The sequence below is a fragment of the Halictus rubicundus genome, chromosome 11 (assembly GCF_050948215.1).
Source record: "Halictus rubicundus isolate RS-2024b chromosome 11, iyHalRubi1_principal, whole genome shotgun sequence".
NCBI classification, from domain to species: Eukaryota; Metazoa; Arthropoda; class Insecta; order Hymenoptera; family Halictidae; genus Halictus; species Halictus rubicundus.
The window spans coordinates 15,136,918-15,163,037 of NC_135159.1; the positions used below are offsets into that span (position 1 = coordinate 15,136,918).

Genomic DNA, 26,120 nt, shown 5'->3' on the forward strand with positions numbered 1-26,120 from the left:
GAATTCAATATTCAACTTTTCTGGCCACACTGTGCTTGCTTCTAACAGAATCGACTTGCCAAGATTTATTGTCTGAAAAATTGTAACCTCCTGCATATTGCTAGCCACTTTTGTAACAGCCTGTATAAGTCATAATTTAATTTCAGTAGCCATAGTATATTTATTTCTAACAGAATCAACGTTCAGGCGCAAGGTTCTCGTACATCTTAGTCGCTCCTGTAACACCCTGTACGTCGCCCTCCATATTTGTAACGTCCCGTAGGAACCAAATTTGAATTTCCCTCCACAGAGTCCCTTCCGTCTCCGACAGCCTCCAAGTATTTTTAAAAAATTTCGGAGTAGCGCACCACTTTTGCAACGCCCTGTACAATTTCCCCAGGTGAATATCTAATCACGGAAAAGCCGCGTTACAGGTTTTCACCTGATCGCGTATTACGCGCATCCCTGCTGGAAATGGATTAGTCAAGTATTCTTTGTTTTCCTTACGACCGGTCCAGGCCCGATCAGGCCCGACCGGGTCCTGTTACACCGTTGCCGCCGGGCACGCATATAACAGATGCGTTGTTGCGCAACCAGGGAATGCCACATCCGTTGTCTGTTCAAGTTGAGGTCCAGCGGCCATTCGACCAGGATGTCTGCCCGAAACTTTCACCGGTTCGAGAACATTTCTCAACGGGCGGATTACGTGTCGCCTGTGTTCGCCGTGCGCCACACACTAGATATTCTCCGAGTCTGTTCGGCCAATCGCGACCCTGAAAATTCACATCTCGGTCTCGTTCTAGGACGGAGCCGGCTCCTATCTACGATCTAGAGATCCATAGAGGCCGCCAGGCGGTGCAATCACAGCGAATTTTCGGTTTCACCGGCCGTCTTACACACTTTCACTTTCACCGAAACCCCGGGCGGCCGGCGACGACCCTTTTTGCGCCTTTTCGCGACTCACAACATGGCCGCCGTTCATTTATCCCAGCCCTCGTATAAATTTCGATTTTCAATGGAAGCTCCATTATTGTCTAAAAGAATAATATTCCCGAGAAAAATAAGTGAAACAATTTTTCTGACGGTAGACGGGGCTGCAGTAGGTTTTCCAAGATGGCGGACATCGAATTTTTTCTCCTCTCAATCAATCGGTTATCAAAGAATTTATCTCGGGAAATTTTTCGATAAATATATATGTTCACTCGCCGTCTACGATAAAATCGGCTCGAAATCTTTGAGAACGCAGTAATTATTTGTTGGGAATTTGTCAAAGTCCTGAGGTGGACGACTCGATCGCCACAGTGTTGTATTCGAATGAAACTTTTTACTAGGAAACTGTAGAGAGTGAACGGGAACAATAAAGGGATTTAGGAGCCATCGAAGATCAATTAAGCGGCGGTGTTCCGGGGAACGGAACGTCGTGGCCACTTTACATAATGGACAGCGAACAGATTGCACAATAATTATGGCGGCTAGACGTGCAAGAAGTCTCGAGAGTATTGATCGCGGGGCGGGAACAGTTTTTGAGACGCAAACGACACCGTATCTAGGTTAAAATGGAACGCCGCCGGCCCCCCGGCGATCTCTCGATCGCCTTCGGCGAACGATCTGCTCGGAGGCGCTGCAAACGAATCGAGAAAGTCGACGGAATAAAAATCGCGAGATGTGTCGCAAATGATCGCGTTCGAGCTCATTCGGGCCACTTACGATCGGGTTTCTTGAATCGCCTATGATCCACGAAACGGTCATTAGCTCTCCGGGTATCGGGGACTCTGCTAATACCAGGCTGAGCCACATTTAATTTCCGATTTGGACGTGTTTGTGTCGGATTGCGTGGTAATTAGCGGCTTTTCTACGTAGGATTTTGGTCTGCTCGTAGTACAGGAGGTTTCATACTGACCACGTTTTCGTTGAGCATTAATTATTTGGAGAACTGACGTGTCATTAGACACCGGGCGTAATTAGTTCTCAATAACAACGTGGTCTCGTAATCGGTGGACTTTAGTATGTCAATTTTGTTCTGTTTATAAAGGACGCTTCACAATTGGTGGTCCGAAAAAGCATAAGTAATAAAATAAAGATTTTTAGGTGCTGTAACTTTCAGTCTTTCAGCCCTGCCATTTTAAAGTTTGTAATGATTGGTATGATATCTTTAAAAAATTTTGAAAGTTGTACAGAGTGTTTCAGAAGTCGCGATCTATCTTCCGACTCAGATTTTCCTTTTTATTTTCTACAAGACACATATTAAATACAACGATAAAATTCGATCGAAAATTGTTAAAATACGATGCACAGGTTCTTTGAAAAACTTGAGTCGATTAGTGTAATTACATTTCTACGGTGAATAAATAATGTCGGTCGCTTTTGCGAGCAACTGTACACACAGTAAACTATATATATACACACACACACGAACTCGAGGAGGAGAACAGGAGAAAAACGGCGTGAGCGAGCGTGTTAAAACGCGGACAATTGTTGAGACCGCAGAACGACCATCGAGTTTCGTAATTCCCGCGCGAGAAAAATGGCCTCCGCAATCCTCGGGAAATCGCAAGCCGGTGACGCTGAAAGGAACGCCGCCCTAAATGGTTTCGCGGACGCGGAATCTCGTGAGAATCGTTACAAAATCGCGTCTCGACGTGTCTCGTCCGCGTAACGCGCGCCATTGTCACGATCCTTTGCTTTTCCGCGTCTTAAGCCGCGTCTCCACTTCGATTTTCAAAAAACACCTTTCTCCCAAAAACGCTCTTTTCAAATACAAAAATATTTCTCTGAATACATATCTCTATGGACGCTCGTGAACGAAAATTTTAAAACGTAAAGGCGCGTATCCACTCTCCGCAAGGACAATGTAAAACAGAGAAACAAACCATTAAAAATTCCACACAAGGTACAAACTTGAAAGGAGATCGAACACGCGAATCCATTTTTACAATAAGAATCCTGCTTCGTAAATCGACGTCTAAGAGTCAAGGCATCGTTTAAGTGTCTTCAAAAGTCCCCGCACTTGCTGCGGACGTTTTTAACGACCGCTCCACCGAAAATGCGAACCGGCGTCCTTGTCCAGGAGATGAGCATCAGTGATCCTCCAATAAAAGGACTCCCTCTCCCGATTTCACAATGAATGTAGGTCAGTTGTACCAACTGTAGACCCAATGGCAGCTTCTGGTAGCTGTACCTACCACGAGGTCTCATACTATTGTGCCTGGACGTTCTAGAACGACCCGTGGATCTTGGATAGTCGTCGATCGATCTGATGACACTGTGCGATTGAATTGGAACGACATTGTAAACAGTCCTTGCTCCAAAGACGAGGCTCCGGTGCACAGGTTTTGGAGGGATCCTCGAGAACGGTTCGTTCGGAATGTAGATCAATTCTGGATCTCTTACAGCCAGCTTCAGGGGTTCGAAAGCTGACGACAATAGCAGGTTGAACCCCAGGACTGCTCCTTCGACACCTTCTTCCAGGCCCTTGTCGAAGTCCGTGTACTCCTGGCCTAGCACTATGTCCCCTTTGCTCGGGATCACGTGACCGATCAACTGAAAATGATCGATGGTTGTATCAAGTTGTTCTGGATCGTGTAGATCAATTCAAGAGATTTCCGATAAAAATAATTTTACAATTGGGGTCACGAGCGGAGAAGCTTTAGAGATCTTGTACAGAGCGTTTCAAAAATGGTGGAAGCGTGTTAAAATCACCCGTGCAATTTCTCAGCAAAGTTTTAATTAGGATGTCGGAAAGAATGAAAGTCGAAATTGGGCGCGGGTCACCATAGACCCGGCCATCGGTGGACCGAGAGAAAGTAGATTTTCGATTCGCGGAGAGGTTAAAGCGATATTGAAGCATGTTTCACGGCGGTTTGCCAATCTTCGATGAGGATCTAGGATGCTCACAGACCTCCTCGCAGCGACCTTGAACCCAGAGCGCTCCGTTCACCCACAAAGCGTAACGACCGGCCTGATTCTCCCAGCTCTGACACAGGTGGTACCAGCGGTTCTCGTGAATGTCGGTCGGCGCTGCGAACACCTTTTTCCCAGCGATCTCTAGGTGAACGCTGCTTCCGCGTGACGAGACCCACGCCCGAACCAATCGATCCTTTTCATCCCCTGTTGGACCAAAACAAAGAAAAACATATCAGGACCTTTGAACATTCCACGTGACGTCCAACTACCCAAAAAAGCAATTCGGAAAAAATTAGCTCCTCAGAAACGATTACGAATAGTGCACCCCCACCACTTGCACAGTGTCGGCCATTTAACACTAAACCTACCGAGCCTTAAAAGTAATTGATACGTGTTGTCTTATGAAACTGACTATTAAATATATTTATCGTTAAATGTCTTTATAATTTCATAATTGTAAAATAAAAAATCTGGAACCGATCATTTTGATCGGTAGGTTTAGTGATAAAAAAGGGCGAGAAAATCTGGCGAGTTCAAACGGCGGCCGATCCCCACGGAAAAAATTGCATCGTTTATCGATACACGAAGGGAAATTAATAAAAGCCGTCGGCGTCGGCGTCGGGGGAGGGGGATGTTCCGATGTGAAAAAAGTTCAATAAAGAAGTTCCCGGGGTTCGGCGAACCCAGCCCGAAAAGTAGGCGAATGAAATTCCGGCGAGATTGCATACCGGCGAGTTTCCGTTTCGCGGAAAATCGGATCCGGCTTTTTCTCCCCTTCTATCCCCCCATTACTCACTCGAGTAGGAGAAGATGGAATGGGGGTGCGTGAGGTCGACGGACTTGAGCCACAAGCAGAACGTGAACTCAGTCAGCTCCGGCACTGGTACTTCCCATCTGAGGAACTGAAATCACACCGTTTTAGGTTAACCATCCGGTTTTGTCATTCTTGTGACCTACATCTGAACGACCACTTAGCAATTTTTGCAAGGAAAGCTTTTTCCCGTTTTTACCAAAACGAGTACACAAAAACAGGTATACATCACTGAAGAACAAAATATCTGAAAATCTGACAGGACATTCGTGGATTTTGTTTCGTTGTGAATCTAGAATCTAGAACTATGTTTCTACGCCACTGGGCGGTGTGCCATAAAATTTGTTACACTCCAGATTTCTGGTACAGTAAGTCCCAATAATTTCAGCCTTGTATGGTGCTTAGTTTCCGCTAAAAGAATTCGTTAATGAGCACCGATTTGCGGAATTGACAGAGGGTGTCGAAATTGACAGTCGATTCATTGCCGCCGGTTTTCCCATTGGCGGAGAGAACGCGGCGACGTAATAGGCGGGAAACTAGATCAGGGGCATCGCGTGCGAGCGATCGCTTTCTAGGCTTTCTTCGGACGCCGGCGAATTTTGTAACGCGAATGGCCCCGGTTGCAAATTTGGAAATTCCTAACACGTTTTTCCTTCCGTCTGAACCTTCATTCGAACTTCTCCGGTTCAGTAACTTTTTCAAAATTAAACAAAATTTTGATCCAACTGCAACTTGGACACTTTGAGATAATTACCGGCCTCTAACGAGTCCCAAAGAATTTGAAAACTCAAGTTGCACATTTCATTTCTCAAGTTGCAATTCTATTTCCATCTCTATTATCAAAACATAGCCCCACGTCTAGGGAATTTTCATGGTCTCGACTTTTTCCAAAATGTCTCACCACTAGACCGTGAATTTTACGCAGCGTCTTATCAAATCCACGCTTAATAAATTCGAAATCCAAAGATTTCTCTTTATCTAAAGTTTCTCTAATTGCCTGCATAAATGTATAACAAATGAGACCAGTCACCGATGTTAATATTTCGAATCCCACTCATACACAACTGTAGAAGATCTCACTAACACGCTGGCAGAATCTTCAAAAAATTCTCAAAAGCTCTCGAAAACATTTCTTTTGTCAAGGGTGGTTCTCTCACCTGTATGTATCCCTTCTGAGTGAGCTGGACCTTGTGCATAGGGGTTGTATGGGTTCCAAGCTGTGCGTGGTCGACGATGGAGTTGCCCTCGACCATCAGGAAGAAAATCATGCAGCCTCGAAGTATAATCCCGGCCGTACCACCCATCTCTGTCACTGATCATCCCCTGGTAGCTCGTTTAGCGTCGAGTTCACTTCGCCGTCCAAATATCAAGACACCTCAGGTGCAGAAATTGTTTCTCAGGAGTCAACACGGTTCCATTCTGGTCGGCGATCACTATTTGAACCGGCCAAGCCGAAGAGGTCCGATGACTGAGCGGCGAACACTCGGCGCGAGTACACAATACTAAACAGGGCCGGTCGGTCGGCCGCGCTATCTGAAGCGGGCCAGTTGGGGGGGCTGGTGGATTGGAGAACCGAACCAGCCGGTCGTTTAACCCGAGACTCCGTTTCGCGTACACGAAGTTCTGCGTGTTCACTCATCCCTTGATACTCTCACGGATAGTCACGCTTCACGGTGGAAAGGAAAACGTTGCGTATCGGCTCGGCCATACGAACTTTCGGGAAGACAGCCACGCGAATCGTAAGAACGCGAAAAAATAGATCGAAAACATGTTTTACAGTTTTTCCGTAGGACGCTTCGTTCCCGAGAAAATCGACTTCAAAATTTCAGGCGGCGCGCGCATCGTCGAACTTCGGTCTCGATTTGCTGGAGAACTACACGTCGTACCGGAAAGTTTCTTGTATGTTTTCGACTCGGTTTTTCACGTAGATGATGCTAACACATGCCGTTTTTCTTTATCTCGTCACTGGTTCTTGATAATCGCCGTTTTTTGTGGCTTGTGTATCTGTAGCGAAGGGAGGTGACACAGTTTATCATCCGGGATCGAATTCTCGAGTCTCTGGACGAGAAAAAGAACAGCGAAAGCGTAATTACGATCGGGGCGGATTGCATAATCGCCGTGGATTACGTGAGTTCGAGTCGGGGACGCGATTGTTAGATAATGTCGAGGTGTTGGACGAAACCGATCCAAATTAGTAATAAACAGAAACGCGTGCTCGCGACCAGGCTCCGCTTTCGAAATCTGGAAAGTACTAACGCGAACGGTGACGCGATGAATACCCGGGAATCGTAGGGAATTACGGGCGGGCAAGGATTTATGGGCTGTAAAATGGCGGACGGAGAGACACTGTTCACCGCGGGGACGAAACTGCGATCCATAATCGACCCGTATCGTTTTCATTGCCAACCGGCGCGCATCTTTTCCCTTTCTCAAGGCGGTTTCTCCGCAGCCATGGCCGCGATCGCACGCAACATTCCGTTTCTATGTAAATGAACGTGGTTCTAATTGGTTTCAAAAAGAATCCAACGCTGGTGCTAATCAAACAACCACACCAACGTATATTTTGCCAGGCCTACACCTCATAATTCTCACGGGATGTATGGAAATAATTGTCAGCAAGATTAACAAGCTCGTCAAAACATAAATTAGCTTCTATTAAACTGGCACCGATAAAAATTAAAATAATTACACTATTAAAAGAGTGGAATTCATTTTATTATCGTTACTGGTCGAATAGTGACATTCACTATGAAAGTAACAACAGTCGAGCAAAAACAAACATTTTTTTATGTAATTGTCCGTCAGGATCAAGAGTGATGGAGAAAGTGACGCATAATCTCCTTCTATCGAATTGCAGATACTTCGATATCTAAGTGCGCGATAAATATGTTGGTTTTTTAAAACGAGTATGTGCGTGCCGTTGTTTGCAGACGGGCGTTTAGATCACTTTCTACCCATAATCGTCGATTCCCATCGATGCGCGGTTGTGCAATTCTGTAAATTCATTTTCGATATCTTCCTGCACTCGCGTCGATCGTATATCTTGATAGCACTCCGTATTTGTTCGCATTATAACGTCTTGCAGGAAAGATTTGTAAATATTTCATGCTCGAAAAGCGTTTTACAACAGGTTCCTCGTGATTATCATTTTTTCGCTCCACGTTCCCCAAAAACATTGGCCAATGTGAAAAGTTACTGGCTAGTATAAATACTCGGGCGCCATTTTTTCGATGATTGAGTGTACGGTCGTGCATGACAGCACAAGACTTTTACTGCTCAACATATCGTATTTCTAATTTCTCTTAATCCCACACGCAGGAAATTCTTGCATTTCCAGAAATTTTCACTTTTCGCCGACAGAGTTTGCAACCGGAAAATTGAAAAAAATTCCTTAAAATGTGACTCGATATCGGAAATGTAGCTGATTTTTTTCAGAATTTTTAAGTATGATTTAAAGGGAAAAATGGGGCAGAGACTGATTTTTCAATCTTACCCTTTAACTACCCTTACGATTGAGGTGTGCAACCACTTATGGGATACATCGATTTCTGTTCCAGACGGCGAAGAATTCGACTTCCGGTAGCGGCGGCTATTACGTCGGCGGAAGCAGCACGTTGCCACGAGGCGGTCAGATGATGAGGGCGTACAGTCCGGCAGCGTCGTCTGTTGTGGGCGGTTCGACCGCGCTGCCCACGCAACCGAAAACTCTGACCACACCAGGTACGCCGGAAGTTCACGGTCGTTGTCGCTACTTGCGCAAAACGAGACTCGGTTGACCTATTACCGCGTGAGATCGCTGCTTCTGCGCCTGTACTAACCCCTCATGCTTGCCCACGCTATTACAAATTCCCTTAGACGCCGCGACAATCACCTACAATCACAATCGAGGCAGTGCCTGGGTCAGTCTGGGCCCATTTCTGCTTCCCTTCTAACTAAAACGTACTCTACATCAACCACTTCATCAGACACATAACAAATCTAATATTTTCGAAGCGTGGGTCAAAACTGACCCGGGGACCGCCGGAACTCGAATCACCGAAATTTTTCGACTAGGACGTTCTACATGACTCATGGGCTATTAATATGTCATTTTCGGCCAATCTGGAGCCATACTTGACCCTGAGAGAGATCGAATTCGATGCACAATGCACGCGCTGACCCCGCCATCCGATCCTGCCTGCAGATCGATGATCGAGCGAGTAACGGTTCGTCGACGAGTTCAGGTTGACTGACATCGGCATCGTTGAATAGCCACGAATTAATTTTTACACCTAATATTTTTTATGAATTTGGTGGTTTAATCATTTTGTTCAGTTGTACAATCAACCTTCGTTCGTCGACTCGCATCAGCTAACGCCTCCTCAGCCCCTCATAATCCCGTTCGCTATCATCCATGCTTTCGACGACAGGATTGCTAGCACGAGACCCGGCCGTTGCCTCGTCGATTCGCGGAAATCCTACCGGCGCGAGCGCGATCGTTGACGATCGTCCGCGTCACGTCTTTGCTACCCACCTAAGCGGGAGAAGTCTTTGCTACCCACCTGGGCGATCTACAGTGGCGACACCCATAGTGCTCATGACCCTAGGGTGCTGAACCTAGGTCCTAAAAACTCCTAGAACCTGGGACTCCATTCCCTCAGAGATTTCTTTATTATACTGTCAAATAACTAGAAATCCTGACATCAAAAAGTTACTAAGATAGTGAGTGTTGAGACATAACTCGTAGCTTTGAGATTTTAGGCCTTGTAGAGGAGAGAGGGTGGTAGATATTGAAGACAACTAGGATATCGAATATGGAAAAGTAACTAGGATTCAAAGTTCCTAAAAATTTGGAGATCTAGGGAAAGGTTGGCAAGGGTTCATTACATGAGGTTTGAAGTCGTGCAGTAGGGGAGTTGATTTGGTGAACCGAGTGTTTAGATAAGGCGTGTACTGTGGGGATATGGGAGGGGGGAGAGAGACGAGCACTATGGGCGTCGTTGATGTGGGCAAGGAGCGAGGTCAGGGAGAGACGCGACGTGAATCGAAACAGCTGGGTACATTGGTTTTTGTTTGGTTTTTCCGGACGGTTGGATAGGTGGTGGCGGGGCGCCGCCGGCCAAGCCGCTTCGCAGCTACCAGTGTGTTAAGAGTCCCCTTGGAAGCCTCGGGGGCTCGGCTCGCTTCTCTAGAGACAGCTCGGTCTCCCTCTATAGTATAGCAGGTCAGTAGTTATCCTTAAACGAAGAAGACGAAAACGACAGACTTGTTAACAGCAAAATAACCGACGTAAAGAACAAAAAAAAAAAACGGAACTCCTCTCGTAGAAGAACGTTGACATTATCTTTCCCGCGATCGGTGTGGTGCCCTCGGCCACTCGAAACCGTTCGAATGCGCGCGCGCGTGAACCGGCTCGACGATTCTCGATGCGTATTCGAAACAGCGCGTGGCGAACAATACGATCCGGATCGAGGACCGTCTCGAGGAAAACCGGGTCGAGAATGCCTATACGTAAGTTTCGAGAATTGCTCCAGTCGATTCGCGGGCGTCGTTTCGTCGAATCGAGAGGCAAGAGACTGGCTCGACTACTCGGAGGCGGTTTGGTCGAAACCGAATACCTTAATTGGCGCGCACTGGCTCGTCAAATTACCGTTAAACGCTGCGTCCCTGCGGCGGTAAACATCGTAATGCACCGTGGTCTGGATTAGTGCAACCATCTCGCCCCTGATTACAGTACCCGGTTAGCTATCGGATAACCGGGGACGCTAGAATTCCCTAGATCTAGCTTACAGCTTGCGTATAAGCTCTATGCAGAGTAGAGACCCCAGTAGATCCTAACCTCCTGCACAGAAGCTTCTAGGGTCCCTAGAAAATGTCTACTGAAGCTTCTAGAAACTCTTGACCTTGATGGAAGCTCAAAATACATCGTATAAAGTCCCTAGCACCTTCTATCCTCTGTCACGAAAGCATCTAGGGATCCTAGAGCCACCTGTAGTTCATTAACTCTGGAGACAAGTTCCCAAATTGCAAAAAGCAGTGTTCCGCGCAAGGTAAACTCCCTAACAGTTGCTAACCTCGCTAACTGAAGCTAGAAAGGTATATGAAGTCCCTAGGCTCTAGTAATCCCTTTAACGAAAGTCTCTAGGGGCTGTAGGCATGAGAAGAGTATTCGAGAGGACCAGCACTAACCCAGACTCGATACTGTGCGATCGAACGAGATGCCACCCGGTAATACCCTGCGTCCGAATGACCCCTCCCAACGCGTGGTATTGAGTAATGACTAGCGAGATCCCCTGAATCTAGTGTATCGTGTCTCCCCCGGTTGTGCCACCGCAACGTAGAAGTTACTATACTCTTGGATGTCCCGTAAAGCACGTCGTCGGCCCACGGAAGTGGCCCTACTCCCCCACCCCGTACACGTTGTTCGTTACTCTGTTTTACCGACGGGAGGTGCCCGGTCGGTAAGGTCCCGATTACAGGCAGCGTGGTCGCGGCGACCCGCGGTCCCACTGACCTTTCCGATTGTCACAGATCGACTGCACGGCGAGACCGGCTACATGAGCAGTCCGGAAAGGGGCGGCGGAGTCGGATCAGGGACCGGAAGATACCCGGCAGGACCGTACAGCGCCGGAAGCAGCTACGAGGACCCGTACTACTCCCAGTACTCTGGCACCGTCACGCCGGTCATCGACGAGGAAGCCAGGTAATCAGAGTTCCGCGACGCTCTTATCGACGGAGCCTCGACGAGCGGCCTCGATCGGTAATCGAATCCGCGATTTCACGCTACGACGAACTTCCCCTCCGTTGACGCGAATCCGGGTCAACGGCTGATTCGATTCGATCGAATTGGAGCCGTTGATGCGCCGACCTGCCTCGACGTTCTCGAAATTCCTTTCAACGCTGATGATCTGGTTTCCACAGTGATCTTTTGGATTAGTCTGATAGGGAAGGACACGTGGAGGGTGATTGCACAGGGTGTACTGGTTGGAATGATAGCGTCACAGTGTGGGGATATGGGGATAGTGGGATAGATTGAAGGACACCCTGTGCAACATGGTCGGCGAGCGTGGGAGGGGAAGAACGGTTCACGTGTCACCATGGATGGCTGATAGCGCGGATACGTGTGTCTCTGTTGTGGATGGTGCAGCGATACGGAGCTGTTGGAGGAATCGTACAGCCTATACGGTGTGAAACCGTGCACGTCAGGCCGTAAGCCATCCGGTCCTCCGCGATCCCCGTTTCCTCCAGGGGCGCCACCACCTCTGCCACCCGGTGGTCAGAGCTACGACGCTACTCGGTACCGATCCACCTTGTGTTATTACACGTCGATAGAAACCGAAATCAGTGAACGTAGAGCTCTCTGTCGATGCGATTCGGCCTCTTAGAAAAAAAACAATCTGACGCTACGTTTCCACCCCCCTCTCTCCAACAGAATCCCCCTAGAAAAGTACCTAGATAGTCCACTGCTGAACCGGAGACGCAGCGTCAGTGTCCGAAACGCTTTTAATCTGACTCGAATGTGCTTGCGAATGCGTCGTCCATAGATCTTACGACCATCGTTCCTGGGAGACGTATACACGTACAACGAGAAAAGTACAGGACCGCACAGGGTGACAAAACAGATTCGAACTAAAAAACGCGGAGTCTCGGATTTACCAGGACTTAGGGAGTTTTGTATTGTGTTTTTATTGTACGCCCTGTACATCAGCTCGCGGAAAGTGAAAAGCTCGCTCTTGCTCCCTTGGGTCGACGCTCCATCGAAGCCTCCCCCTGGCTCGGTTATTTATGTTCGCCCGTTTATCGACACGTTTCGAGTTCATCGATCGGTGGAACGAAAGCTTCGTTGACCCGGGAGAGGGAGGAGAGCTGTGCTCCTCGAGCGCACACAAGCCCTGTACCATTTCTCGTTAGGCTGAATCCTCCCCGGGACGCTGGTCGTTCGTTTGGATGCATGTATAGTACGCGTCGAAGCATGCGGAGATCTGGCCCGCGTTCGAATTCGAAACGCGGAAGCGTCCGGTTAATTTTCAATCAGTTGGTTGGCACGCGTTGAACCGTGTCACATGACCGAGCGGACGGATCGGATCTGGATCTGGAGGACCATCCAGTCCTGAAGGACAATGTTCGGGACCCTGTCCAAGAATCATAAGAAAATTAATCACAATTAGTTTTAGTTTAGGATCCACTAAGTTAGGTTTACGTGTTTTAAGGTTAGGTCCATGTTGATCTTGTCTCAACATGGACCTAACCTCTTGGAGTTGTTTATATTGAATTACGGGACCCCTTCAGCGACGAGGTTAGGTACCACCAAGTGCTACCAACCTAGATTCGAGTCTAGTTTAGGTCTACCAAACGCACTCCGACTTTAATCCTGTGTCAGAAACCTATCTAGAGCATTTCACCTTAACATTGTCCTTCCATAACGTTCGTTGGATCGTGCTCCACGCGTTCAGCAGCGAATCGGTGGAATGCAGCATGCCGATTAGCGATCGTAGAGAGAATGCATATGGAGCGCTTTTATGTATGTACGACATGTAGACCTTAGGACTAGTCACACACGACCTTGACCATCCAAGAACCGATCCACGAGAATCGAATCTAACCTTGGAGCCAAGGTCCTGTGCGAAGTCGTCAATGTCAGTCATCGTCACTGTCCCTCTGGTACTCGACAACGAGGTAGCAAACTCGGGCAACTTTTGCGAACAAATGCACCTAGACTTTGCTACCTCGTCTACCATCCCGTGAAACGCTTCTCCGAAGGCACTACATATGATCCGCTAGATACATAGTTTGCAATGTTGGACCTGCTTGCCAAGTGGATTCAATGACGTCAACTAAATCGATTCCGTGTTCGTTGCTCTAGGATAAGGGTCGAACACATGGAGAGACAGTTGGCCAACTTGACCGGGCTGGTGCAGAAGGCTCTGACCCACGCCCCTCACACGAGCCCGTCGCCCAGGGACTATCTGCAGGTGCCAGCAAATCGCGACCCTTACGCGAGGGGCCCAGGTACGTTCTCCGCGCCGAAATCCGCCATCTTGAAAAATTAGGTTAGCCGCGCTGTCCTACGTCCCGGTCCCCAAGCTGGGACCCCCGTTTTCGCCAGGGCTGGGCGCCATTTTCATTGAATTCTAAATATTTTTTTTTATTTACTCAATCGCTAAGCATATTTTTTCAGTCACTCTGTATTTCGATCGAAATAGTACAAGTGCCATTTGGCCACGCCCAGCTCCGGTGCCCGCATAGTACCCGCCCCCTTTTCTGTTCCGAGGCTCTTGAGTTTCCGCCCTGTCTCCCTAAGCCGGTTCGCCTCCGACGACGTTCCGGACGTTCGCATAATTTCATTTCATATACGATTTCTCATCCCCCGTCGCACACCTAGACGCATTAGAAGCGTGTTAGCCTCTCGTTTCGTTCAAGTCGACTCATTCTGCGACGCTTTGACCGCCTCTCTGCCCGTGAATGTTGTTCACCCCGCCCATATCGCTTTCTTCTACGACCCCATTCGTTCGACAAAACACGCCCCCCGCCTCTAACCCCACGCCCCCTCTCGCCAACTCTGTCACGCCCACGTTTATCTCATCACGTCGCGCGACTTCTTTCGCTCTCTTTTAGATACTTTTCTAGGTAATCGATCGATCGGAGCTACCGGACAGCTAACGCTGGGACCTGAGTACTATTTCTTCGTTACTTTAAGCGGGACTGTCCATGTTTCTTTTAGGCACCTCGGTGCTCTCTCGCGGTTTACAGTCGGAAGTCATGAACATTTCCAAGGAAACTGTCCTTTAATCGTTTTGCGATTAATTTACGTTTTGCAGCGAAAAAATGTTGCTGTGGTTTCGACAGTGTCCACAAAATTTTCAGGACTTCCCACGTCCTCGAGGACCGTCCAGAGACTTCTTGAATTAATCTTCTCGGCTCAAGACGTCTCGGGACGGTTTTGAGGTTAGAATCCCATCGCCAGCAGCCATCTTAGCTGGCTGCGCCGTTCGAGCCGCTAGTTGGCGCCTCGAGCGGGAGTATAAGTACAATATGTGCCGTGGACTACGCCGTGGCAGTGGTGCTCATCCGATTCCCTTTTTCTGTGGAACTTGTAATGTTTTCTTGAGCAATTGGCACCACTGCCACGAGTCGTAGCACGGTCTGAGAATTTTCCTGAAAACCCTGCTGTACAACTGCTTTGTTATTCCGACTGACGCGCACACCAGGCGCCGGGGACGAGTTCGACAAACACTCTAGCTCCAGCTCTGCCTCATTGCCAGGTGTGTCTCTTCTCATCTTCTTTCTATCTTCTATTTTCCTTCGAATCAGTGTGACCGCTATATAGTCTCGTACACCGTCGGACGGAAGGGGTTCAAGATGGCGATGGATATCGGTCGCCATCTTAATTTTACAATGGCGTAGAGAGCCTGAACTGTATACTGCCTACAAATAAATTAAAATAGATATTATAGCAAAATTATTTCAGAGAATAAACAGAGAATATTTGGATCCAGTAATGAATAATGATAGTAAATATTTTTCTGGATATTGTGTGACGTGTCCGACCGGTGGTGTACACTCTCGCGTAATGCATAATGTGATTACTGTTGTTATTATAATATTTCATACTAGTGCCCTACGTTCTACCACTGTGTGATTAAAACGGTTCTCCTTTGTAAAATTTAAGTGTCTCAACCTGCCGTTACAGATGACTCGTACTTAAGGACTGACGTAAAACCACCAAAGTTAGGCAAAGGTGCGGTTCACAACATCTCCACGTTTCTCCTATAAGCACCAAAAGCATCGCCCGCCGCCTCTCGCATAGTTGTCGTGGTCGTCCGTGTGCTCATCTGCACGCTATACTTATTATCACGCAATTCTGTGTTTCGTTTCACACACGCATACCCACCATCCAGCTTGTTTCTTTTCCGCGCTCACTCTACGCCGAACGATTCGCGCCGGTTGCAGCCTTCAGGCGCGCAACTACGAATCATTTGGGCAGCTGCTGTGACTCGACAAATGGAGAAACAAAAATATCTTTAACCCGTGCACGCATCTCAAAACATACTCTCACAATCCTCCAATAAATTTCGCCTACTTTTTATTCTACGCTACAATCGAATCAATTAAATCTTCCGCATGATTTGTCCTTCATTCGTCGAGATACAGTGTCTTTCTCCAATTGCACTGATGTACCTTTCTCGCTTCACTGTCGGTTCCAGCACTTGTTCAGGTTATGTCACGCGAGCCTAGTTGTTTCTCTCGCTCGAGAAATCCGTCGATATGTTTCATTTCCCGGTTGCCCCGCCCCCCAGAAACGATAACAGCACCGCAATGATCAAATCAGCACAGCCCCCCCCCCCCACCCCATATCCTTTGAAAGTTTTGTCGCGCACGCTGCCATGCTTCCACCATGTCCGGCACGGGACTGCAAAAATACGCTGATCAACATCTATTCCAGACAAGTCGGTGTCGTTCGAAAAGTCAGTGTCCTTCAGTGACGAGCCGCCGGACATGAACTCGCCGAAACAGCATTCCCCGCAACACGCAGGTAACCATTTATTAGCACTTTCCACTCTAACCGCAGCGGAGACCGACTATACCGTCACTCTGAAGGTAACGCCCCGCGCTCCCCACCACCGGCTACGCCCGCCCAAGGTAACGCCCAACGCTCCCCTCTACTGGGAACGCCACGCCCTAGGTAACGCCCCGCGCTCCCCACCACGCAGAATCTCGGTAAATATTAAGAAATTGACATGTGTACATTGATTGTTGTGACTGACACAGTCGTAGATTCGTTTGTTTAACTGTCCTTTCCTAACATAACTAAAATTTACAAACTATTGAATGAATATTGTGGTGGGGGGACGAGAGTAGCGACGTTGAGTGTGTCGGTAAAGGCGGTCTCTGCTCCGAGCACCCTGTTCTTTCGTGAGAATCGAAACTCTAGAATGACTCGACGATAAAAATTGATCGAAGGAACGCTGGGGCGTTGATTTTTGCAAAATCACGATCCCGTCGCTGAGATTATGGGATCGTCATGATCGGGCAATTAGTTACGAAATCGCCCCAGCGTTTCGTCGACAGGCCTCGGACGAGACGAAGCCCTCGTCGAGGATTCGACAATACTAACGCAATAATCTCTGACCTAACTTCTCGTGCAATGCCTACCACGACTAGCGGACACTAAGCCAACGAAACCGGCGATCAAATCCTCCACGTTGCCGAGGATGTCTTCGCAAGGTAAACTCGTCTCGTTTCTATATGTGTGTCGCGATCGGATCGTCGATCTCGTGTTTAACACCTCCACCCAAAATTTGTCATCTTTACGTTTCCGTTCGGTCATTCGTCCGCCATCTTGTGTTTTACTCATGTCCACGTCATTTATCGTATCTCTCTCTCTCTCTTTCTCTCTCTATTTCTCTCTCTCTCTCTTTCTCTGTCTACCGATCATCATCCTACTCGTGTCTATCATCACGCGATCGAACCGAGAAACGCGTGATCGATCGTTGCGCAAGAAAAAATGGTGACCGAGAAATGCCGCGTTACAGGAACAGATGGCGAATTTGGTCAAGGGATTGGCTGACCTGTCTCGATTTTCTCGATTGTGACGCAGCTGTTCCGACGATTTAGTTGTACAACTATCAATTGTGTAATCGGCCGGGCAAAAAACCGTTGGGCAAGAAATTCTAATCTAATTGGTCCGTGAACGGCCGCCATGTTGGTTCTCGAAGGCACTGTAGCAGTTGTTGCAAATTGTAAACAATCTTTACACACGTTTAAACGATCGTAATTGTAATAAAAAGAACACTGTTGTATCTGTTAAAGTCTGCAGAATAATTCTACGTAAAAATTGTGCCCCTGACAGAAAAATTTCCAAGGTCGAAAATGTGCCTTTTCTTTAAAAATTTCACATCTTCTCTCAAATTTGGAAAAATCGTGGCTGGTAGGGAAAAATCGGAAGACAGAAAAGCAGCTGAAATTTGTTAAACAATGTGGTAAAAATGATCGTCGAAATGTGCCAGAGTCCTCGTACAAATTTGATGGTAATTGTGAAACATTGAAACGGTTCATGAGGACAATTTCGGCGGGAAAAAACGGTTTCTCGTGGCGATCGCGCGTCATTTCGGAATCAGCCCGAAGAGATCCAAGTCCCCTCGGATCATGGACGCGGGTCTCATACCACTTCCGTCATCGAGCCAATCAGACGCTGACACTCGAGGCGACAAACGAAATTATCCGGCGACCATAGATCCCTTCGTTTCCCTCTACACCCCCGTAACGGCCCGTTGGACCGTGCGAAACGTTTAACGAGCGACAAGTGGCGTCTGTCGCCGAATTCAACCGTGGAGCATTGTTTTCGGTGACCTAATCGAGCGCGCCCCGTAGATCTGTTCAAGGATAAACAGACTCCGGCCGCTTCGTCGTGATTAGAAAGTGGGACTCGTTTATCGGGCGCAAGAAACGATAAATAAAATCGCCGTGCTCGAAAGTTTGTTGACTTCGCAATTGCAGATTGCTCGAACACGTTTTTTTTCTCCACAAAGACTGCAAATTTTCTTGATCCCCTGGATGATAGGCGTTCAACTTTTTTTTTGGATTCTTCACTGCAATCTTCTTTTTACTCCATACCCCCTTTGGGCAAACTGTACAGGAATGTTCCTTTTTTCTAAACGTTTCTCTTGCACCTGTCGAGTGATGTAGGCTAATCATTTCTTTCGTGGTTATGATTTACGAGAATATTGTTAAAGGTATTTTAGATGCAACGCAATTGTCGAAAAACGCTATTAGCAATCTTCTAGAGTACCAAAGCTATCAGCAAGTTAGATTAGAAACTCAGGAAATAGATAAAACAATTTCAAGACCCACCAGATTTTAATGTATTCCATTGTCTTTGATAGTTTTACCTTCGAAGAATGGTGCAATAGAATAGAGAAAGGGTTCGCACGGTTCAACGGGGCGGCGAGAAGCTTTTTCTGTGGGGAACCATGGGTAACTGGCCATCGACCGGAAGTGCCCGTTTGAACCTAACCTAAAACGGTTTCAGAGCGAGACAGGCACAAGCCGACGCCTCCGCCGAAGCCTGCGGCCTTGGTGGCTGGTCAGTATGTGTATCGTGATCTTGCACTGACCCCGGAAATGTACAACCAGCTGCGAGGCCTGCAAAAGAAGGCCAAGGACCTCAGGCAAGAGGTTAGGAACCTGAGGCGCATGTCTCAGGCGCAGGCGCACACCGTCAGAGAGACCATCAGGGACACGTTCATCACCATCAGGTATCCGGAAATCACCCCTGACATTGTGACTATAACAAAATGAATTTTATTATATTTTTGAACGATGCAAACATGACGGTTCGTTTGCAGAGCCATGTTGTTGTCTGGCGCGGACGCTTCCTGGAGTGCTGGGGACGCCGAGAAGATGCGACTGAGCCGCGAGGAAGACCTCTACAAGCAGGAGATGCTGAGGCTGGAAAAAGATCTGACGTGAGTGTCTCAGAAAATGTCATTCTTCGCCTGTACCCTAACGATACCTGTTTCTAGCGAGCTGGAGAGCACGGTGGAGGAACTCCGCGGCAATGTCATCAACAGGAAAACGCGTGTCAACATGTCCGACGTGGAGAACATGGCCTTGATCCTCAGTAAATCAAGGTGGGTATTAAAATCTATCCAGCATCCGAACAGTTGATCGATATGTAATTCAACTTTATTCGGTTTTCAGCAAAACCGTGGCGGATCTGAAGGTGCGGTTCCCGGGTCTGCAGGAGGGTCTGAAGGGGCTTTTGAGTTCCGAGATGGAGAAGGTCGTGCGCGAAGAAAAGTTCCTGAAGGAGGAGCCAGAACGACTAGAATCTGCGTTGAGGCGCTGCAAAAAACTGACCGGTACCCTCGTGACGCTCAAACGGTGCGTACGCCAACCCCCCACCCCTCGAACCTGCTTAAAAAGTAACGATACAGGGGTGTACAAATTAAACTCCTCAGTGAATTCAACAGCTCACCGATCGGGGCAACCCTATGCCAATTTTCAAATTTTGATCTCGACCAGAAGGGTAGTTACAGGGTGAATCCGGATTATCGAGTTTCGACCCGTTCCCCTCTGTTTAGATCGCGTGGCAAAATTCTGAAAAAAAATCGAACACCTCGCAGATAGAAGGTAGATCGGCCCAAGACTAGAAAGATTAATGGAACTATGATTGTTTTTGCGTTTCCACAGCTTGGCGTCGGTGCAAGAGCAGCGATTACCAAACGCGACGAGCGTGGACGCAGAAGAGACGCCTCCGATCACACCCACGTCTACCCAACATTCCAAGGTAAAGCTTCACTTGCCCCGGCTGCTCGCTCGCTCTCTGTCTTCCCATTCTTACTTCTCTTTCAGTTTCTCTCTCTCTCTCTCTCTCTCTCTCTCTCTCTCTCTCTCTCAATCTGTCTGTCTATCTACCTATTAATCTATCTACCTCTCTCTCGTCTGTCTATTTGTCTGTCTGTCTATTTATTTGTCCGTCTCCTGAGACTCCCCTCCCCTACTCCCCGCTAATTCCGGTGCATGGAATCTCCAGATCGTGAGCCCGAAACGATCCCCGGCGATCGTCCAGTATTTTGTCGCGAAACCTCGAAACTCTAGAAACCCAAGGAGACGAAGCAGAAAACGAATTCGATCGAACAACGGTCCCCCTAGTTTTGTGCCTACCGATACATATATACATATACATCGGTCGAGTCACGGAAGAACGATGGAAATTCTCTGTGTCCTAGGACCCCTTTCAAGTTGATATTGATTCGCTGAACAAGACCCTCGGCGAAGTAGACACGTCGACGACCACCGATCCACGCTTTGTAGATCTCTTTCTCTCTCTCTTGGCCTAACCGAGTTAAACGATGTGTGGTATTATTATTATATCTCTTGCAATGACGTGTATCAAGTCCGACCACCGCTTACCCCCGTATCCTATATTTATGCTAATAAGCGCATGCACCGAGTGATCTAGAGTTTTGTCTACACACGGTATGTGTGCGCCCAATGAGACGGGCCTAGAAACTGGGCCCTCTGTTAGCAAAGATAGAAAACACGCCTAAATGCTGCGTCACCTATTACGGGCCAGCGTGGCTGGTTGCAGTGCTGCAGGCGTCAGTTGCTGCAGGCTCACCTGTAACGCTGCAACCCTTCTTACAGGCCAGTAGGTCCGGTTGCAGAGTTACAGGCGCCTACTCGAAAGTACAATTGCGCTAGAAGGCTGTACGATAAAGCCTGATTCTGTAGCGGATGAATCCAGCAAACAGAATTTTTCTATCTTCGCTCAGAGAGGAACTCCGACCACCCAGTTTCTCGGCCGATGTATACTTTGACGCTGTGCTCGTATATATACATACACAGTTGTGTATATACGCAACTATTTTCTGTATTCGTGTGATACGTGCTCGTGTACTCTGTATGCGTACCTGTGTACATACGCACGTGTACCACACAATTGTTCCCTGCCGCGTATGGGGGGCACTGCGGCAGAGAACGCTTATTGGACTGTTCCGCTGTCCGAGGATCGGTCCCCGCGAGTTCGACTACGATCCCACAACCCCCACCGCGAATTGGCAATGGGAGGAGCACGCTCGGCGTGGATTGGCAACGAGCGAGGCGGGCGGCACCTCCCTCCAGTTCCCCCACCGGCCCTCCCAACCAATGGCGTGGGGCGCCGGGGGCGTGGCGCGCCAGCCTCGCTCGGCCAGATCCACGGGAACGGTTGGTACACGCCCACAGAGGGCCGCCCAGATCATCATCCTCGACGCTCGGTCGATCCTCTAAGTTCTCTGTGCACGAAATCTAATGTAAACCTTTCCTCAGGGAACACAGCGCGAGCGCGCGCGCGCGCGTGACTCGTTTCGAGGGAGTGAGCCCGCCCCACGAAACACCCAAATTTATCGCGAAGCGACGCGCGCCATTGGGGGAAGGGGACAGTGCGGGGTGAACGTATATTGTAACGAAATTTGGTTTAGGCTGTTTTTTTGTGTTTTTTTTTCTCTCGTGTCTCACACAGCGACGACCCCCTGATGAACAGAAGGACAAGATGGCATCGCGCGAACTCTCCTACCGACTTGCCTCTGTGCAACATTGGACCCCCCCCCCCCCCCCGTCCACCCTGATCAACCCCCCACCCCCCAAACCCCAACAACCAATATTTTCAGTGTTTGCTGTGTCCTGAATAGTATAGATATTATTTTATATACATTTAGCGTGTATGATGTGGCAAGACCGGCCACGCCTCCGACGGCGCAGTGACGAGACAGAACTGTGTCGGCCTTGTCAGATCATTGTCAGTGTTAGCTGTGACTTTAAGGAAGCGAAAGCGTAACCGATTTCTATCCGAATTTACGGAAGAACAAGATTACCAGAAAAAGAACCAACACGTAAGAAGAACTAGAGCTTAGACTGCGTCGCGGTCGCGACGAGAGAGTCTCGGTTTTCGGTTCCCTCTCTTCCGTTTTGCTTGCTCGCCAGAGGGTCTCTCGCTCTTTGTCTCTTTCCCCTGCTCTCTGTTTTTCACACTCTCTATCTCTATCTCTCTCTCTCTTTCTCTCTCTCTCTCTCTCTCTTTCTCTCTCACTCACTGTTTTCCGATGATAATATTTAACGAGCGAAGCGAGAGGTTCCGAATCCAGATTCCGAATCGTTTTTGTTTATACGTTGGTGACGGAAAGAATTGATAACAAGTGTGCACGGGGAATCGAAAGCGACGCGGGTTACGCAAACGAGAGTTTGGAGAGTTTGTGAAGGAGATTTGTCTGCAGAGTGTCCCGCGATCGGGATCCGAAGCCGAGACCCACAATTCTACGGGCGAGAAAACTAGGTGGAAAGCGTAGAAGGCAATTTTTGGTTTTTTTTCCCTGCGACGCTCCGCTCGCGAGAGATCCGAGTTACTGGCGTCGAGCGGCCACGCCCATCTAGTTCTAGACTCCGCCCACTCTGTGCGCGCGCACACACGCCACGTTCAACATCGATTTTCTCCGCAACGAAGCGTCGTTCGGAAAATATACTGTCTGCGACGTCAACTCGGTTTTCCTCGTAGAATTTGACTCTCTGTCTATCTCTCTCTCTCTGTCTCTCTCTCTCGTGTCGCATCACCGATCGTGTGACACCCTGTACATATATACGCTTCTCTATATATTTTATATATATATATATTATCTCTCTCTCTCTCTGTCTCTCTCTTTTCCCTTTTTAATGACAACCTATAAGCGTAGGTTACAGGCTACAGAATAGTGAAAAAGTGATATTAATTTTTTAGTATGGCTGGAAGTGGAGTACTAACTTCAAGGAGGCCATACAGACCAGTCACGAGTAATTTTTTACTGATTCATATTTATAAATTATTAATTATTATTATTATTATTATTATTAATACTTCTACTTATTACCATTACTCTTATATTATCATTATTATTATTATTCTGTACTATTTTATATATTACATACATACATACATATATATATATATATATATATATATATATATTTATATATATATCTGCCCATATGCCCACACCATACCGCACACATCCACAAACACACACATGATTCTATATATATTATATATATATTTTTTTGTCGGTATAATGTCTGCCGCACAAATCATCATACTGTTTATAGCTGTTTATCCTTAGCGACTGTCGAAGCATTCTGGCGAATGAGAATTACTTTTCAACAAATTGTTACATATACGAAATATTTACAAGACCACGCCAGAATTGTTCGAGCCTCCGCCGCCGTGAAACATTTACACTGTCATTCCACCTGTCTCTACACCTTACTCTCGAGCTTGTCCGGGGATTCGAATTTTCCCGCGCTTTCGTCCGGAAGGACTCGCTCTTGCGCGCGCGCCCGAAAAGAAAAAGAAAAAAAGAAAAGATGCATCACGCGTCTCGCGATAAATGACGACGGGTCCGATTTTACGTTATTCTGCATCAAAACTTAGAGCTTGATCGTTCTGTCCTCGCTACCAACCTGACCGCTTCAGAGATGTGTTCCGGAAACTCACGCGCGCGCCAATAACCGGAAGTCCGCGCTAAATAACCCATCCGCCTCTGTGCTACGCGCTGCGCGCTCTCTCTCTCTATCTATCTCTATCTTTCTTTCTCTATCTCTCTCTCTCTCTATCTCTATCTTTCTCCCTCTCTGTCTCACTTGGCCACAGTCTTTTCCTCACTTTGTTCTTAAAACGGAATTTCTCTTTTCGTTTTTTCCTCTGATCTTGTAAACTCTGTCTTTTTCTCTTTTTCGTTCCGTCACTGTAACCATCGGCAAAATCGGATCACGCGTCCATCGACTGTCCGCGGCTCGAGGAACCGTTTCGTGTCGTTTCTTTGATAGCTCGAGGACAGGGTTGGTAGCCCTGCGCGAGGAGGTCGAACGAAAAGACAAGAGAACCGCTCGTTCCAATCCATTTCTTATAGTAAGGTGTAACAAGCAGACCCACGCCCACGCCCACGACCCGCCTCGCCCCGCCCACGACCCGCCTCGCCCCGCCCCAAACCCCGAAACCACGCCCGTCTTTGTTTCTCGTACACGCAAGGTTTACATTGGATTTCCCCCCCTCGGATTATTGAGATACCACGGCGACGAATTTGCACGTGATCGTCGTCGAGAGCGCTGATACCACCCCTCTCACCTCCAGCCGACCATCATCCCCGCCATCATTTAACCCCAGCACCGTCATCACTCGATTTACGGGGAGAGAAGAGAAAGGAACAGCTTTTTTTGTCGAGGAACTAGAAAAAGTGTCCCCAGACAGTCTGGGCAACCGTGGAGAGGCGGGTGGAAACGAGCACGATCGTTATGCGGATCGATCGTTTCCTCCCACAGTCAGGGTGAGCAACGCTGGGCCGGGCTCTTCTCTCGGAGAGTCATTAAAAAATTCCCGAGTTGGGTTACCGGATCAAAAATGTTCCATCGAGTCGACAGCCTGGCCCAGAGGATTAAAAAAAAATGATAGAAGTTATCCTGTACCGCAAGAAACTCGAATTTGATACAGGGAAGTCTCTCTTCGTGAAGAAACACATTCGTCATTCAAATCTCCCGCGCTCATACGAAATTCCCCCATAGCACTGTGCTTACTTCGCTCTGCTCGGCCGTCAGTTCAATCATTCACCGCCGAATCGATTTTCGCACCCCCACCCCCCACTACCCCCGCTTTCAAAAACTTTGATTCAAACTTTCATTCGCCATCTCGCCCCCATCCGTCGATACTTTGTACGATACACAGATTTCGTATTCACATGGCCCTGCTCTCTGTTTTCTTTCCCTCCCCTATCATTCTCTAACTCTCTCCCTTTCCCTTTCTCTCGCTCTCTGTCTATCTGTCTTTCTTTTACTCTTTATCTCATTCGCTCTTTTTCTCTCACTTTCTCTTTCTCTCTCTTTTTCTCTTTTTCTCTTTCTCTCTCTCTCTCTCTCTCTCTCTCTCTCTCTCTTTCTCTCTCTCTGTATATCGTATGTACAGAGTGGGGCATCCAAAATGGGTGCCTAAACGTCTCTGTGGCTTTTGAACGAACGAGGATACATTGTTTGACTTGCATGGGGACGGGGGATGATCGACTTATCGCCATCTTTTTGTCCACTCATTGTCACAGTTTTCTTTGCCCAACCCCATTGGAACGTACATTTTTTCTTTTGCACCTCCACACTCTCCTCAGCATCATAATCATTTTCGAGAGTGCAACCCCCTTTGTTGAACGGCAATATTCCATAGTCTTTTCTCTTTTTTTTTTTCTTAACGTATCTTTCACGTAGGATCGTGTGTCCTCCGGAAGCCACAGAGGCTTTTAAGTACATCCTTGTGGAGCGCACTGCAGCCCTGTTGGCGTCCTCGCCCTTGTAAAAAATATAAAAACTTGTTGTGGTATATTTTTTCAAAAAAGTACTGTTGCATCCTCGATTTCTTTGCTCAAAAAATAAACTACAGTCTGTATACACGCCCACAGGGTTGTCGCTCACTTCGAACGCCCCGCCCATATGTACAATGTGTTTTTGGTGGAACAAGTATAGCATCACTGTCCCGATCATTTCTGCACCCCATATATCTTATCAACTGCTGCACACATCAAGAAAAAGATAGTCAATAATTCATACAATCTACAGATATTGTTTTTTGAGGTTAGGTATGGACACGTGACTCGTCACCTGACCGGTCGTTCGTTGTGCCAACCGAATACGTGGCCAGACCTCCATTGGTTGTACCGAGCACGTGACCACATCCTGATTGGTTCAACGGAACACTTGACCGTACCTAACCTCGATAATTAATTTTAAGGTTAGGTTTAATGTTCTACGATTTCCACCAAGAACACGATAGAAGCGTATCGTAACGTACACATACGCAGCAATTCGACTCTCGAGTCCGTCTATGTATACATATGTATATACTGCCTTACTATAAGGATTGGACCGAAGGTTTCGACTGTGTATCTTTGATTGACGATTTGGC

At 47.8% G+C, this 26,120-nt stretch overlaps 2 protein-coding genes across 13 annotated transcripts in view; one reads left to right on the forward strand and one right to left on the reverse strand.

Moving 5' to 3' along the window:
- LOC143358689 (uncharacterized) overlaps window positions 1–26,120 on the forward strand; it is a 107,218-nt gene that overhangs the window by 74,480 nt on the left and 6,618 nt on the right. For 2 of the 12 annotated variants that reach the window (XM_076796026.1, XM_076796014.1), the window contains exons 10-23: window positions 8,251–8,413; window positions 9,771–9,896; window positions 11,204–11,375; window positions 11,820–11,969; window positions 13,536–13,681; window positions 14,881–14,934; window positions 15,342–15,410; window positions 16,116–16,205; window positions 16,835–16,897; window positions 18,702–18,927; window positions 19,018–19,137; window positions 19,195–19,302; window positions 19,373–19,555; window positions 19,865–19,961. In XM_076796026.1, coding sequence (XP_076652141.1) covers window positions 8,251–8,413; window positions 9,771–9,896; window positions 11,204–11,375; window positions 11,820–11,969; window positions 13,536–13,681; window positions 14,881–14,934; window positions 15,342–15,410; window positions 16,116–16,205; window positions 16,835–16,897; window positions 18,702–18,927; window positions 19,018–19,137; window positions 19,195–19,302; window positions 19,373–19,555; window positions 19,865–19,961 — 1,767 coding nt within the window. Of the gene's footprint in view, window positions 1–8,250; window positions 8,414–9,770; window positions 9,897–11,203; window positions 11,376–11,819; window positions 11,970–13,535; window positions 13,682–14,880; window positions 14,935–15,341; window positions 15,411–16,115; window positions 16,206–16,834; window positions 16,898–18,701; window positions 18,928–19,017; window positions 19,138–19,194; window positions 19,303–19,372; window positions 19,556–19,864; window positions 19,962–22,925; window positions 22,979–26,120 lie in introns of all 12 variants that reach the window. The other 10 variants (XM_076796025.1, XM_076796015.1, XM_076796016.1 and 7 more) reach the window with 10 other exon arrangements.
- On the reverse strand, window positions 2,848–5,997 carry LOC143358824 (uncharacterized). The gene is made up of 4 exons (XM_076796299.1): window positions 5,851–5,997; window positions 4,679–4,784; window positions 3,878–4,086; window positions 2,848–3,519 (listed from the first exon to the last, which is right to left on the reverse strand). The coding sequence occupies exons 1-4, from the start codon at window positions 5,995–5,997 to the stop codon at window positions 2,971–2,973; spliced, it is 1,011 nt and encodes a 336-aa protein (XP_076652414.1). The 3' UTR covers window positions 2,848–2,970.

Coding starts and splice junctions, on each gene's coding strand:
- LOC143358824 (XM_076796299.1), bottom strand. CDS start 5,997: ATGGGTGGTACGGCCGGGATTATACTTCGAGGCTGCATGATTTTCTTC. Junction 4,785..5,850: donor CTCAGAAGGGATACATACAG/GTGAGAGAACCA, acceptor GTGTGATTTCAG/TTCCTCAGATGGGAAGTACC. Junction 4,087..4,678: donor TTCCATCTTCTCCTACTCGA/GTGAGTAATGGG, acceptor TTGGTCCAACAG/GGGATGAAAAGGATCGATTG.